The sequence below is a fragment of the Sapajus apella genome, unplaced genomic scaffold (assembly GCF_009761245.1).
Source record: "Sapajus apella isolate SASKATOON/1434 unplaced genomic scaffold, GSC_monkey_1.0 scaffold114, whole genome shotgun sequence".
NCBI classification, from domain to species: Eukaryota; Metazoa; Chordata; class Mammalia; order Primates; family Cebidae; genus Sapajus; species Sapajus apella.
The window spans coordinates 2,598,774-2,615,044 of record NW_022437054.1 but is presented as its reverse complement, the minus strand read 5'-3'; the positions used below and the strand labels follow the sequence as shown (position 1 = coordinate 2,615,044).

The 16,271-nt window shown below is 39.9% G+C and overlaps 1 protein-coding gene across 3 annotated transcripts in view; it reads left to right on the top strand.

Annotated features, from left to right (window-relative positions):
• The window catches only part of SGCG (sarcoglycan gamma), a 158,987-nt gene that overhangs the window by 68,927 nt on the left and 73,789 nt on the right, over positions 1-16,271 (top strand). For all 3 annotated transcript variants that reach the window (XM_032260096.1, XM_032260095.1, XM_032260098.1), the window contains exon 4: positions 7,036-7,123. In XM_032260096.1, coding sequence (XP_032115987.1) covers positions 7,036-7,123 — 88 coding nt within the window. The remainder of the gene's footprint in view (positions 1-7,035; positions 7,124-16,271) is intronic.

Genomic DNA, 16,271 nt, shown 5'->3' with positions numbered 1-16,271 from the left:
AGGAGAATTGCCTGAACCCAGGAGGCGGAGGTTGCGGTGAGCCGAGATCGCGCCACTGCACTCCAGCCTGGGTAACAAGAGCGAAACTCCGTCCCAAAAAAAAAAAAAAAAAAAAAAAGCCCAATAAACTTTACAAACAGGAAAATCAATATCCAACTAAATAAGGTCAATTTGAAAATGACTAGAAAAACATACTTAAGATTCTCAAAGAGATAGAGCTATTTTTAAAGGAGTTTTAATTTAAATAACAAGACATTGTAAAATCAGAAGAGAAATTATAAGGCAGAAATAACAGGGAATAGGTTTACCCTCCTGCATTAAACAACTGAAAAATGAAAAAATACATGAAACAGTTGTTTTCAAATGTTAGACAATGGACAGCTCAGGGGACAGCTATCCCTGCAAGAAGAAAAACCAGTGACTCCTCGAATCGCCTTAACTCACTGCAGGAAGAGAATTTCCAGGCTGCAGTGAGGGAGAGGAGCCGGTGCAGACACAGATGACCTCCCTGAGTTGAGAAGATAGGGTTGGGAGGCCAAGGAGACCCAGGCAGCTGCAATTTGCAAGACAGAGTACTGCAGAGGAGGGGCTGCTGTACATGGATGGTGCTCCAGAGATGGCAGAGGCTTCATCCCAGCCCACCCCAGTGAAGTCCATGGATAAATATTTACCGGTACATGTGTGTGAAGAAGCTACCTTAAGACTAGTGAAATAGCCACTCAAAGGAAGCAAAAGGAACAAGGCCTTGAGTTCTCACAGAATGGGGAACACTTCATGTTCCCACCAGAGACAGTGGAAAACTTCATAAATTATGGGCGTCAGGTAGAATACTGAAGGGCGTGGCTGAGAAGTGGTACAAGATCAGCACTAGAAAAAATCCTGCTCTAGTCCATTCTAACAAAGCTTAACGGGAATCCTGGAAAGTGTCATGCTTTTTCCAAGTGATTTGCTCCATCCCAGAACAAAGTTCTCAAAAACTACATTTCATCTGTGTACAAAGGTCGAGGAAAGCATAATCATATTAAGGAGAGACATAAAATATGGAAAACGGGAAAAAACACAAAATAATCTTCTAGAGATGAAAAGTATAACATCTGAAATTTTTTAAAAAGCCAATATTGGGACTAACAGATTAATAACCAACTGGACACCACAGAAGAAAAGATTAGTAAAGTTGAAGACATAGCTATAGACACTCTCCAAAATGAAGCACAGAAAAAAACGACTAGAAAAGGAAAACAACAGAGTATCGGTAACTAGAGGGACAATGTCAAAAGGTCTTATGTATGTGTGAGTCTCCAAAGCAGAGGAAAGAAGAAAGGACAGATATTATTTGAAAAGAATAATGTGTAATTTTTTTTCCAAGCATGATAAAAACTTGAAGCCCATAGATAAAACATGTTCAGTGAACCCCAAACAAAAGAAACAAGGAAAACTATAAGTTACATTATAATTAAATTGCTTAAAAACAAGAGAGAAAAAATCTTAAAGAGAAAACAGATATATCTAGAGAAAAAGGGTATATAAAAGGGGTGAAAAAAAAGATGACATCAGCCTTCTAGTCAGTAACAATTCAAGCCAGAAGACACGGAAGCACCAACTTTAAAGTACTGAAAGAAAAAAAGTCCAACCTAGCATTCTATACCTAGCAAAAGTATCTTTAAAAGACAAAGTCAAAATAAAGACTTTTTTGGACTTACTAAAGCTGAAAACAAGTTACTTCAGCAATCCAGCACCACAAGAAATACTAAAGAACACCTTTCTGGCAAAGAGAATGTGCTGCTAGAAGAAAAATCAAGATGTTCACCAGAAAATTTTTAAACACCAGAAATCATAAATATGTGGGTGTACAAAAAATAATGTTAAAAAATGTTAGAAGACACTTTGCTCAAAGCCAAAGGAGTAACAATGTATTTGGGGTGTTATAACACGATAAAAGTAAAATGTATGACAATAATGAAACAAAGACCGTAACAGAGAAAGATAGGACTGCCATAATGTTCTCACATCACACATGAAATGGCAAAAAATCATTGAGGATGGACCATAAGAAGTTAAAGATGCTTAGTATATCTAAAGTAAACTCATAAAACAAAAAGTATAGCTAATGTATCAACTAAGGAGATAAAAATGAAATGATAATTAATTAATCCAGAAGGAGACAAAGGAAAACAAAGAGAAAATTCATTGAATATGCAAACAAATAGAAATTTGGTAGATTTGAACCAACTCATATAAATAATTACATTGAAATAATCACATTAAATAAAAACGGTCAAAACATCCCCATCCCAATTGAAAGACAGATTGTGAAACTGAACACAGAAGCAAGATCCAAGTAAATGCCATCTACAAGAAACCTACCTTAATTATAAAAACACAGATAAGTTAAAAGCAAAATGTTATACTATACTATACCATCCTGACACTAATCGAAAGAAAAGTGGAATGACTATATTAAAACAAAGTAGATTTCAGAGCAAAGACATCAGTATTTTAGAGATACAGATGGTCATTTAAGATGACATAAGAGCAAATTCTTCAATATTTATATTGCCAAACACTTGTGGATCTACTATCAGAGCATCAATATACATGAAGCAAAACCTGATAGATTGTAAGACAAAATAGAAATATTCACATTTAGACTCAGGGATTTCAGCACCCCCCTATCAGTAACTGACAGGAGAAGTTGATATAGAATCAGTAAGTTTATAGACTTGAACAATGCTCAACCAATTTGATATAATTAAAATTTTCAGAGCATGCTGCTCAACAATAGCAGACTAGGAGTTATTTTCAAGTGTACAGGGAATGTTTAGCAAGATGGATCCTATTTTGAACCATAAAACAATCTCAGTAAATTTTAAAACATTCAAGTCTTGCAATGTGTTATGTGACCGCCGTGGATTTAATAAGACAACCATAACACAAATATATCTGAAAAATTTTTAAATAAGTGGAAATTACATAAAACATGTATAAATAAACCGTGGGTCAAAGAAATCCAAAGGGAAATTAAACAGTATTTTGAACTGAATGACAATTCAGAAAACAATACCATATCAAATTTGGGGGTGTAGCTGAAGCAGTGCTTAGAGGGAAATTTTTTATGGCATTAAATGCCTATATTAAAAAAAAAAGAAAATCAGTGACCTCAGTTTCATCCTTAAGAAACTAGAAAAAGAACACATTAGACCAAAAATCAAAGAAGATCCAAACAAATAAAATTATAAATGAAAATGGAGACATCACAATGGATAACAAAGAAATACAAAAGATCATTAGAGGCTACCATGAACAAGTATATGTCAATAAATTTGAAAGCCTAGGAAAAATAGATAAATATGTGGATACGTATAACCTTCCAAGATTGAAACAAGAAGAAAAAGGAAATCTAAACAGAACAATAATGAGTTACAATATTTAATTAGTAATAAAACATTCTCCCAATAAAGAAAAGTCTAGGACCAGAGGACTTCACCGCTTAATTGTACCACAGCTTTAAAGAAGAATTAATACCAGTCTTTTTCAAACTTTTTAAAAACCTTGAAGCAGAGGCGATTCTTCCTAACTCAATACATGAGGCCAGCATAACCATGATATCAAAACCAAACAAAAACACAACAAAATAGAAAACTACAGACCAATATCCCTGATGAACAGAGATGCAAAAATCCTCAACAAAACACTAGCAAACCAAATACAACACATTTATCCCAAGAATGCCAGGATGATTCAACATGAACAAATCAATAAACACCATACATCATATTAACAGAATGAAGGCCAAAAACTGTTTGGTTTCTCAATAGATGCAAAAAAAAATTTGATAAAATTCAGCATCCCTTCATGATAAACCAAAAGTCAGAGAAAAAAAGGAAGACTAGCGAAGAAATCAACAAAACAGTAAACATAAAACAATAGAGGAAATCAATGAAACCAAAAACAAATTATTTTAGAAGATCAATAAAATCGATAAACCTTTAACCAGACTGAATATTTTAAAAAGAGAGGGCACAAATTATCAATATCAGCTGTGGTAAACAGGGCACTACTATGAATCCCACAGACATTCAAAGAATGGTAAGGAAATTTTACAAATAACTTTATACCAATGCAGGTAATTTTTCCACATACTGTTTGATAGAATTCTTAATATAGGATTGCTGCTTCACTGATTAAATTATCTTCTGCCATTCCCATATTAGGTTCAAGTTGGAAGTAGTTAATTATGTGTATAAATAAGGTGGTGAATTGTACTTGCTCTCTAATCTACATTTTTAAAAAGTATCTTAAAACAGCAATCTCATAGGGTATTACACCCATATATTGTGAATGGTCTTTTTATACACCTCTTTCACAGCTCCTTATATATGTCACACATTGTTGAGGAATGATTCGAAGTTCTATGACTCTTTCACCAACTTCCTAAGGTAGTGTTGACACAACATCTGTATCAAATAGATACATTCAGAGTTCAATAGAGATGAATGGAAAAATAAATGTTCTCTTTCTACCTTGCTGTCATTCTCTAAATGGCATAGCATTTTTCTAAAAGGACATCACTAGCAAATGATAAAAACTGAAAATCCTTTATGTAACAATTTAGAAATGATGGTGGTGGCTGTACTTAATGCGAATCTACTATACACTGAAATATGGTTAAAATGGTAAATATGCTATGCATAGCATATGTATAACACATATACATAGCATACATATATTTTAGTACAATAAAAATTGTTTTAGAAAGTAAAAAAAAAAAATCAAAGTCAAGAATGATACTTCTGAAGGGAAATAAAGAAGAAAAAATAAAGAAAAAGAGAAAAAAAAGTTAAAAAAAAAAACCTGAAAATCACATTCACAATCTATAGACTTCAATTTTCAGTTTTTTTCTTTTTTTTTTTTTTTTTTTTGAGAGGGAGTCTTGCTTTTGTCACCCGGGCTGGAGTGCAATAGCATAATCTTGGCTTAATGCAACCTCTGCCTCCTGGGTTCAAGCCATTCTCCTACCTTAGCCTCCTGAGTCGCTGGGATTACAGGAGCCCACCAGCACGCCCAGCTAATTTTTGTATTTTTAGTAGAGATGGAGTTTCCCCATGTTGATCAGGCTGGTCTTGATCTCCTGACCTCATGAACCACCCTCCTTGGCCTCCCAAATGGCTGGAATTACAGGCGTGAGCCACCACACCCAGCAGACTTCAGTTTTCTTGGATAGAGAATGGAAATAAAGTCCCTGGACTTCACAATAAACATCAGTTTTTATTAAAAATATACCTGTTGATTGTTTTAAAGTACTTTTTTAAAAATGTAGATTAAAGAGCAATGTAAGATATTTCATTATTACAGCAAATATAAATACAATTTTGTTGGTAATATAGATACAGAGCCACGTCTGCTCTGTCACTTATCAATTAAAAGAGCTTTACCCTGTGAACAACAGAACACCACGCTAGCAGTGGTGTGAACTAACAGGAACTTTTAGTCTCACAAAGCAGGAAGCTGGAGGGGACAGCTACAGCATCGGTTTAGCACTCAACCATGTTAAGGCCAGAATATCAGCCAGCCACCCGCCTGCCCTTCATAATCACCAGATAGTTATGAGACCACATCCAAGACGCGTAGCCAAGAAATGTGCAGTGTCCGTGCATGTGCCTCTTTCAGAAGGAATGCAAAAGCTTGCCTGGAAACTCTGAGCCTCACCCTCTGCAAATCTCAGCTTACCTCCCATTAACCAGAATTGTGTCCCTTGGGTATCCCAAGCCTCAAGATAGTCTGAGAAATCAAGCAACCCCTGTCGTGGAAAACAGAAAAAGAAAAAGGTTTGCAAGTGACTCTAGGGTCAGATGACCAGAAGTGCATCCAAGAACAGCTTCCTTTGGCTGGGGTTGGGAGTGGATCTCACTGCTCTAAGGGGAACCCTGTCCTCTCATTCCAGGAGAATGGTGGAGAAGAGCCTGGAAGAGTGAGTATCTAAAGATTGGCTCCACCACGGAACTGTCACCGGCAGCTGTGTGTGGCTTTGAGGCAGCTGTAATTTATTCCCTGGGATCTCAATTTCCTTATCCCTATTTTAGGAATAATTGTACCTACTTTATAAAATACAGGATAAAATGAAAGGATCAATGCTAAAGTTAATTGATAAAGGGTTAACTCTTATTACCCTGCTAATTATTTTTAACAATACAGAAACAAGTGTTAAGGTCACATCACTGGATACCACAAGAAGCTGATAGATCATCTGCTTCCACAAAGGAAGTTGGAGAATTTCTGACACCCTAGATGGAGTTCTCAGGGGCTCTTAAGACTTCTTTCCTTTTGAAACATCATGTAATTCCCTACCACTCTGGAAGATACTTGGTTTCCTCTGAGTGAACCATAAAGCTACCTGCATCCAACAGCCAAATTACTGAATTCCTTTTGAAGAAAATTGTTTATATAAAAGCAAGCAATCTTCTCTAAAACTAAACTACCTATCAGGGTTACGATAACAAAGAAAGTATAATACTTTTGTGCTCATAAAGCCACTTTATCTTCAACAAAAGGTGCAAAAAACAGAGGTATCCAAAACTTTATCTTAATTCATTTGAAATTATGAGAGGCCTTTGTGTTTTTGAAAGTAACATGGTATTTCTTACAGGAAAGTTAACCATTCTCTGATTCATCTTCTTAAAGTATATCATGCCCTCGACGTAAATAAGCCACAAAATTAGAATTTTTATTCCTTGAAAAAGGAAAAGCACTGGTTAAAATTTGGTTGTTTTAGATTTTTACCTTGTGGACTGACTTGACACATTGTAACCAGCACACAGAAGCAGTGTAAACACATGGGATGATTATATTTTATGAGAAAAGTTAGTATATCTACTCCCTTAACAATGTGATTCAGAACTTTTTAATTGTAGGATTTCCAGGATCTGTGACAATGGATAAATAATTTTATATAAATCCTAAATTTACATACGTAGTATTATAAAGATACAATCATTTTAAATAGCACATATTTTGCAAATTTTATAAATCCCTTTCTAGGACTCATCTCTGCTTCTACAATCAACTCAGAATGTGACTGTAAATGCACGCAACTCGGAAGGGGAGGTCACAGGCAGGTTAAAAGTGGGTGAGTCCAGCTTTATCACGGTGTTTTGCCTGCATGTGGTCCATGAATAGTGCTAAATGGATGCATTGTTTTTTCTTCTAAAGAAATCAAAGCTACTTATGAACAAAGTACGAATTTTCTAAATATCATGCTGTGTTGACCACAGAGAATAGCACCACAGGGTGGGGTGGGGGGTGCGTGACAGTCTGAAGTGCTCTGATTAGAGTTATTTTTGTTCAAAGAAATAGAATGTTTATTGTAGGTTACCAAAGAATCTTGCAACAACCAAATGAAGAATCAAAGTAGCTGGCCTCAAAGAGCACAGAGACCAGTGACTGAGAGCCAAGAGTAGATTCAAGTCCCTCCTTGTTCTTTGTCTTCTCTCTCCTCCCCATGTGCTCCATTCTCCTCCTTTTCAGTGTATCTTTGCCACCATTTTCACTTGGCTGTATCACGTCTCACTATATAGAACCTACAGGGCCTCCGTGATTCTTATCTGCTTAGCTGTAGTTATCAACATCAAATAGTTTAGTCTTCAATTATGCAAATTCTAAATCCACAGAGTACTCTCTCTTAGCCCAACGCATCTGTCCCATCACATTCCATTGGGTCAGTCAGCTATGTACACCCATCCTATCAACTAAGGCTGGAGAATAAGGTCACATGGGAGTGAGGTCACATGGAATCCAGCAAAGGGAGAAAATGATCAGCAGGGGGAGGATCCAAGATGGCCGTTTAGGAACAGCTCGGGATTGCAGCTCCTAGTGAAAGCGCAGAGGGCGAGTGGACTCCGCATTTTTATTGCCCAAAGACTAGGCAATTCCCAGGCGGAGGAACTCCACAGGTAACCAGCGCGGCTGTTTTCCCGCCGCTGCTCTGCCCCGCGCGGCTGCTTTGTCGGCGCCCTGAGCAGCGGTTCTCCGTACAAAATACACCGGTCCGGGTACCCTTTTGGCTGGCGATTGGAGCCACGGGAAGTCGCCCATTCGTCTGTTTAAAAAGGGGACTGAGCAGGGAACCAGGACAGTAGATTCCAGGGCAAAAAAAAAAAAAAGAGCCACAAACCTCAGTGCCGCTGTTTAAGCCAGCACAGTGAGTGGCCGCAGGGGAAAACAAACAGACCCCGGCGCCTCTTCAACAGGCGACTGGAACACCAACTTAAAAAAGGCTCTGAGGCAGGGAGCCAGGCGACCAGGCTCGGCTGGTTCCACCCCCACAAAAGAACAGCAACCAGAAACTCTGGATTGAGAGTTTCACAGCAAGCGCAGCTGAACCCGGGACGGTCCAGCTCTGTGGGGGAGGGGCGTCCGCCGTTACCGAGGCAGCCCGCCGTGACGGAGGTAGTCGACCAATGCTGAGGCAGCCCGCCATTGCCAAAGCAACCCGCCACAGCAGAGAGACTCCGCCTGGCGGGCCACCATCGCCAAAGCAGTTCTAACTACACCCATATAAACATGACTGCAGGGAAGTTCACTCAGCAGCTGGGCGGAGCCCACAGCAGCTCAGCAAAGCCTCTACAGGCCGACAGTGACTAGGCTGCCTCCTTGCTGGGCAGGGCAGCTCTGAAGGGAAAAAAAAGGCAGCAGCATAACGGAAACTCATAAATAAAGCCCTAAATCCCTGGGACAGAGCACCTGGGAACAAAAAGCAGTTTATGAGTTCTGCTGCAGCAGACCTAAACGTACCTGCCCAGCAGCTCTGAATGAACAACAGAGCTCACAGCTCACCATTTGAGCTCCTATAAAGAAGAGACCGTCTCCTCAAGCAGCTCTCTGACCCCTATATATCCAAAGAGACACCTCATAAAGGAGAGATCAGATTGACACTAGGCGAGTATCCTTCTAGGACAAAGATAGCAGAAGAAGAAAACTGGTAACCACCCTTACTGTTCAGCAGCTGCTGCAGGTGAACCCCAGGCAAGCAGGGCCTGGAGTGGACCTCAGCAGACCTACAGCAGAGGGGCCAGACTGTCAGAAGGAAAACCAAGAAACAGAAATAACCTCATCATCAACAAACAGAACGTCAATCTGAAAGATTTGAGACCCAATCTGAAAGCCAGCAACTACAAAGTCGACAGGTGGATAAATCCCTAAAGATGGGAAGAAGCCAGCGCAAAAACTATGAAAACACCCGAAACCAGAACACCTCTCCTCCTACAAGGGATCAAAACTCCTCACCAACAAGGGAACAAGGTTGGAGGGAGAATGAGTGTGATGAAATGACAGAATCAGACTTCAGAAGGTGGGTAGTAAGAAACTTCTGTGAACTTAAAGAACATGTTCTAACCAAATGCAAAGACACTAAGAACCTTGAAAAAAGATTTGACAAAATGCTAACGAGAATGGACAAAATAGAAAGGAATATAAGTGAATTGATGGAGCTGAAAAACGCAACGCGAGAACTTCGCGAAGCATGCACAAGTATCAACAGCCGAATTGACCAGGCAGAAGAAAGGATATCAGAGGTCGAAGATCAACTTAATGAAATAAAACGGGAAGGCAAGACTGGAGAAAAAAGGGTAAAAAGGAATGAACAAAGTCTCCAAGAAATGTGGGACTATGTGAAAAGACCTAATCTACGTTTGATAGGCGTACCTGAATGCTACGAAGAGAATGAATCCAAGCTGGAAAATACTCTTCAGGATATTATCCAGGAAAACTTCCCCAACCTAGCAAGACAGGCAAACATTCAAGTCCAGGAAATACAGAGAACACCACAAAGATATTCATCAAGAAGAGCAACCCCAAGGCACATAATCGTCAGATTCACCAGGGTTGAAATGAAGGAGAAAATACTAAGGGCAGCCAGAGAGAAAGGTCGGGTTACCCACAAAAGGAAGCCCATCAGACTCACAGCAGATCTCTCAGCAGAAACCCTACAAGCCAGAAGAGAGTGGGGGCCAATATTCAACATCCTTAAAGAAAAGAACTTTCAACCCAGAATCTCCTATCCAGCCAAACTAAGCTTCATAAGTGAAGGAAAAATAAAATCCTTTGGGAACATGCAAGTACTCAGAGATTTCATCACCACCAGGCCAGCTCTACAAGAGCTCCTGAAAGAGGCTCTACACCTATAAAGGAACAACAAGTACCAGCTCAACTAAAGGGCAAAACACCCAGCTAGCACCAAAATGGCAGTATCAAATTCACACATAACAATATTAACCCTAAATGTAAATGGACTAAATGCCCCAATCAAAAGACACAGACTGGCAAATTGGATAAAAAGCCAAAACCCATCGGTGTGCTGTATCCAGGAAACCCATCTCACATGCAAGGATACACAAAGGCTCAAAATAAAGGGATGGAGGAAGATTTACCAAGCAAATGGAGAGCAAAAAAAAGGAGGAGTTGCAATTCTCATGTCGGATAAATTAGACTTTAAAGCAACAAAGATCATAAGAGACAAAGAGGGACATTACATAATGGTAAAAGGATCAATGCAACAAGAAGAACTAACAATCCTAAATATATACGCACCCAATACAGGAGCACCCAGATACATAAGGCAAGTTCTTAATGACTTCCAAAGAGACTTAGACTCCCACACAATAATAGTGGGAGACTTTAACACCCCATTGTCAACATTAGACAGGTCAACCAGACAGAAAATTAACAAGGATATCCAGGACTTGAACTCAGACCTGGACCAAGCAAACCTAATAGACATTTACAGAACGCTCCACCCCAAATCCACAGAATATACATTCTTCTCAGCACCACATCGTACCTACTCTAAAATTGACCACATAATTGGGAGTAAATCACTCCTCAGTAAATGCAAAAGAAGGGAAATCATAACAAACAGTCTCTCAGACCACAGTGCAATCAAGTTAGAACTCAGAATTCAAAAACTAACCCAGAACCGCACAGCTTCATGGAAACTGAACAACTTGCTCTTGAATGTTGACTGGATAAACAATGAAATGAAGACAGAAATAAAGATGTTCTTCGAAACCAAGGAGAATGAAGACACAACATACAAGAATCTCTGGGACACATTTAAAGCAGTCTCTAGAGGAAAATATATAGCAATAAGTACCCACATGAGAAGCAAGGAGAGATCAAAAATTGACACCCTATCGCCAAAACTGAAAGAGCTAGAGGAGCAAGATCAAAAAACCTCAAAGTCTAGCAGAAGACAAGAAATAGCTAAGACCAGAGCAGAACTGAAGGAGATAGAGACACAAAAAACCCTTCAAAAAATCGATAAATCCAGGAGCTGATTTTTTGAAAAGATCAATAAAATAGACCACTAGCCAGATTAATAAAAAAGAAAAGAGAGAATAACCAAATTGATGCAATAAAAAACGATAAAGGGGATATCACCACAGATTCCACAGAAATTCAAACCATCATCAGAGATTATTATAAACAACTCTATGCACACAAACTAATAAACCTGGAAGAAATGGATAAATTCCTGGACCCTTGCTTCCTCCCAAGCCTAAACCAGGAAGAAGCCGAAACCCTGAACAGACCCATAACAAGGTCTGAAGTTGAGGCAGCAATTAGGAGATTACCACCCAAAAAAAGCCCAGGTCCAGACGGGTTCACAGCCGAATTCTACCAGACATACAAAGAGGAGCTGGTATCATTCCTTCTGAAACTATTCCAAACAATACAAAAAGAGGGAATTCTTCCCAAATCATTTTATGAGACCAACATCATCCTGATTCCAAAACCCGGCAGAGACTCAACAAGGAAAGAAAACTTCAGGCCAATATCCATGATGAACATAGATGCAAAAATCTTCAATAAAATACTGACAAGCCGATTGCAACAGCACCTCAAAAAGCTTATCCACCATGATCAAGTAGGCTTCATCCCGGGGATGCAAGGCTGGTTCAACATATGCAAGTCTATAAACGTAATTCACCACATAAACAGAACCAAAGACAAAAACCACATGATTCTCTCAATTGAGGCAGAGAAGTCCTTTGACAAAATTCAACAGCCCTTAATGCTAAAAACCCTCAATAAGCTAGGTATTGATGGAACATATCTCAAAATAATAAAAGTTATTTATGACAAACCAACAGCCAATATCATACTGAATGGGCAAAAACTGGAAGCATTCCCCTTGAAATGTGGCACCAGACAAGGATGCCCTCTCTCATCACTGCTATTCAATATAGTATTAGAAGTTCTAGCCAGAGCAATCAGGCAAGAAAAAGAAATAAAGGGCATTCAAATAGGAAAGGAGGAAGTCAAATTGTCTCTATTTGCAGACGACATGATTGTATATCTAGAAGACCCCATCGTCTCAGCCCCAAATCTCCTGAAACTGATAAGCAAGTTCAGAAAAGTCTCAGGATACAAAATCAATGTGCAAAAATCACATGCATTCCTATACACCAATAACAGACTTAAAGAGAGCCAAATCAAGAACAAACTTCCATTCACAATTGCCACAAAGAGAATAAAATACCTAGGAATACAACTAACAAGGAACGTAAAGGACCTCTTCAAGGAGAACAACAAACCACTGCTCAACGAAATAAGAGAGGACACAAAGAGATGGAGAAACATTCCATGTTCATGGTTAGGAAGAATCAATATCGTGAAAATGGCCATACTGCCCAAAGTAATTTACAGATTCAATACTATCCCCATCAAGCTACCAATGACCTTCTTCGCAGAACTGGAAAAAACCACCTTAAACTTCATATGGAACCAAAAGAGAGCCCGCATAGCCAAGTCAATTCTAAGCAAAAAGAACAAAGTGGGGGGCATCACACTACCAGACTTCAAACTATACTACAAGGCTACAATAATCAAAACAGCATGGTACTGGTACCAAAACAGAGATATAGACCAATGGAACAGAACAGAGGTCTCAGAGGCAACACAACATATCTACAACCATATGATCCTTGACAAACCAGACAAAAACAAGCAATGGGGAAAGGATTCCCTGTTCAATAAATGGTGTTGGGAAAACTGGCTAGCCATGTGCAGAAAGCAGAAGCTGGACCCCTTCCTGACACCTTACACTAAAATTAACTCCAGATGGATTAAAGACTTAAATGTAAGACCTAACACCATAAAAACCCTAGAAGAAAATCTAGGCAAAACCATTCAGGACATAGGTGTAGGCAAGGACTTCATGACCAAAACACCAAAAGCATTGACAACAAAAGCCAAAATAGACAAATGGGACCTAATCAAACTCCACAGCTTCTGCACAGCAAAAGAAACAGTCATTGGAGTGAATTGGCAACCAACAGAATGGAAAAAAATTTTTGCAGTTTACCCATCTGACAAAGGGCTGATATCCAGAATTTACAAAGAACTAAAACAGATTTACAAGAAAAAAACAAACAAGCCCATTCAAAAGTGGGCAAAGGATATGAACAGACACTTTACAAAAGAAGACACACATGAGGCCAACAAACATATGAAAAAATGCTCATCATCACTGGTCATCAGAGAAATGCAAATCAAAACTACATTGAGATACCACCTCACGCCAGTTAGAATGGCGATCATTAAAAAATCTGGAGACAACAGATGCTAGAGAGGATGTGGAGAAATAGGAACACTTTTGCACTGTTGGTGGGAGTGTAAATTAGTTCAACCATTGTGGAAGACAGTGTGGCGGTTCCTCAAGGACCTAGAAATAGAAATTCCATTTGATCCAGCAATCCCATTACTGGGTACTATATCCAAAGGATTACAAATTGTTCTACTATAAGGACATGTGCACAAGAATGTTCATTGCAGCACTGTTTACAATAGCAAAGACCTGGAACCAACCCAAATGCCCATCGACGATAGACTGGATAGGGAAAATGTGGCACATATACACCATGGAATATTATGCAGCCATCAAAAACAATGAGTTTGGGTCCTTTGTAGGGACATGGATGAACCTGGAAACCATCATTCTCAGCAAACTGACAGAAGAGCAGAAGATCAAACACCGCATGTTCTCACTCATAGGCAGGTGTTGAACAATGAGAACACATGGACACAGGGAGGGGAGCACTACACACTGGGGTCAGTTGGGGGGAAATAGGGGAGGGATGGTGGGGGGTGGGGAGCTGGGGAGAGATAGCAAGGGGAGAAATGCCAGATGTGGGTGATGGGGAGGAGGGCCGCAAGTCACACTGCCACGTGTGTGCCTATGCAACAGTTTTGCATGTTCTTCACATGTGCCCCAAAACCTAAAATGCAGTAAAATAAATAGATGGAGAAAAAAAAAAAAGACTCATAATAGCATCATAAAACAGTGGCATTAACCTCAGAGGACAGCATATGAGCAAGCGTATTACCCTAAGGGCAAACAAACTCTTAGAAGTTAGGCACATGGAAGGCTTCTAGGGTCATCATAAGAGTCTTGTTTCCTTTCTAAGCAAGCCACCCTACTGAGTTTTTGAACAATGTGATAGTAATGAAGTTTCACCAGACAGCTTCTTTGCAACTTCCTTTACATCTGACACCGTGTGAATTAAGAGCACTTGATTGCTTTGTTGGCAAAGCAAAGGCAGCCTCTAGATCTGCTGTTAACTGGTGATGCGCCCACCTCAACCCCAAAGGGTTGAAGGTGAACCCCAAAAGGTATCAATATATCTTCACCAGCTCTGTAAAAGAAGACAGATGTCTCCTGGTTAAAGCCCTAAGCTACTTACTTGCTTCTCTTTCTCAGACAGGCTTCTTAAACCTACCTTTTTTGGTCTACAAGTCCTAAGGGGTTTCCTTGATCAGTTGCCTTTGCCAAGTGCTCAAGGTTTTAAAATTGAAAGTCCCTCATCCTGAGACGCTGTCAGTCTTGGGATGACTGGTCACACCAGCTCTCCACCCCACCCAACCACTAGCATCTGTTTTATCCCCCTCACACAAGCACTTTAGTCTCTTTTTATAGTTTTTTTAATCAAAAGACACCAGATGGAAATGATAAAGAGAGGCACGTGTGGGAAATATGTACAAATCCATAGTGATTTTTCTTAGTTTTTAACTTCTTTTTTTTTTTTTTTTTGAGATAGGGTCTCGCTCTGTCACCCAGACTGGAGTGCAGTAAGGTGATCTCAGCTCACTGCACTCCCTGCCTCCCGGGCTCGGGTGATCCTTCCGCCTCAGACCCCCAGGTAGCTGAACTTGCAGGCGTGTGCCACCACGCCCGGGTGATTTTTGCATTTCTAGTAGAGTCGAGGTTTTGCCATGTTGGCCAGACTGGCCTCGAACTCTTGGACTTAGGTGATCCGCCTGCCTTGGGCTCCCAAAGTGCTGGGATTAGAAGCATGAGCCACCGCGCCCAGCCAGTTTTTAACTTTTTTATATTGTTTTATATTTATCAGCTTATTGTAGAAAATATGAAAAATAGAGAAAAGTACAGAGAGACAATGCTTTCGCATAATTGTTTCTAGTGTTTTGAGGTCATAATGTATAAAAAATTTTATACTATGCTTTTTTTTCACTTAATGTCAACATTTCCCCATGTTATTAAAAACTTCGAAATGAATACTTGTTTTTTTTTTCCATTTATTTGTTTTATTGCATTTTGGGTTTTGGGGTGCATGTGAAGAGCATGCAGGATTGTTGCATGGGTGCACACGTGGCAGTGTGGTTTGCTGCCTTCCTCCCTATCACCTACATCTGGCATGGCATCTCTCCCCCTGCTGTCTCTCCCCAACTCCCCACCCCCCACTTTTTTTTTTTGAGGGGGGAAGGAGTTTCACTCTTGTTGCCCAGGCTGGAGTGCAATGGCACCATCTCGGCTCACCGCAACCTCTGCCTCGGCCTCCCGAGTAGCTGGGACTACAGGCGGGTGCCACCATGCCCAGCTAATTTTTGTATTTTTAGTGGAGACGGGGTTTCACCATGTTGACCAGGATGGTCTCGATCTCTTGACCTCGTGATCCACCCGCCTCGGCCTCCCAAGGTGCTGGGATTATAGGCATGAGCCACTGCGCCCGGCCGATTACTTGTTTTTAATAGTTATATCCACTACATGGTTATGTTATAATCATTTCCCTAAGGACAGACATTTAGGGTATATCCAAGTTTTCTTTTTTTAATTTTTGAGATAGGATCTTGCTGCGTCACCCAGGCTGGAGTGCAGCGGCATAATTACAGCTCAAGCTGTCCTCTCACCTCAGCCTCCCGAATAGCTGGAACCACGGGTGTGTGCCACTACACCCAGCTAATTTTTAAATTATTCGGTAGAG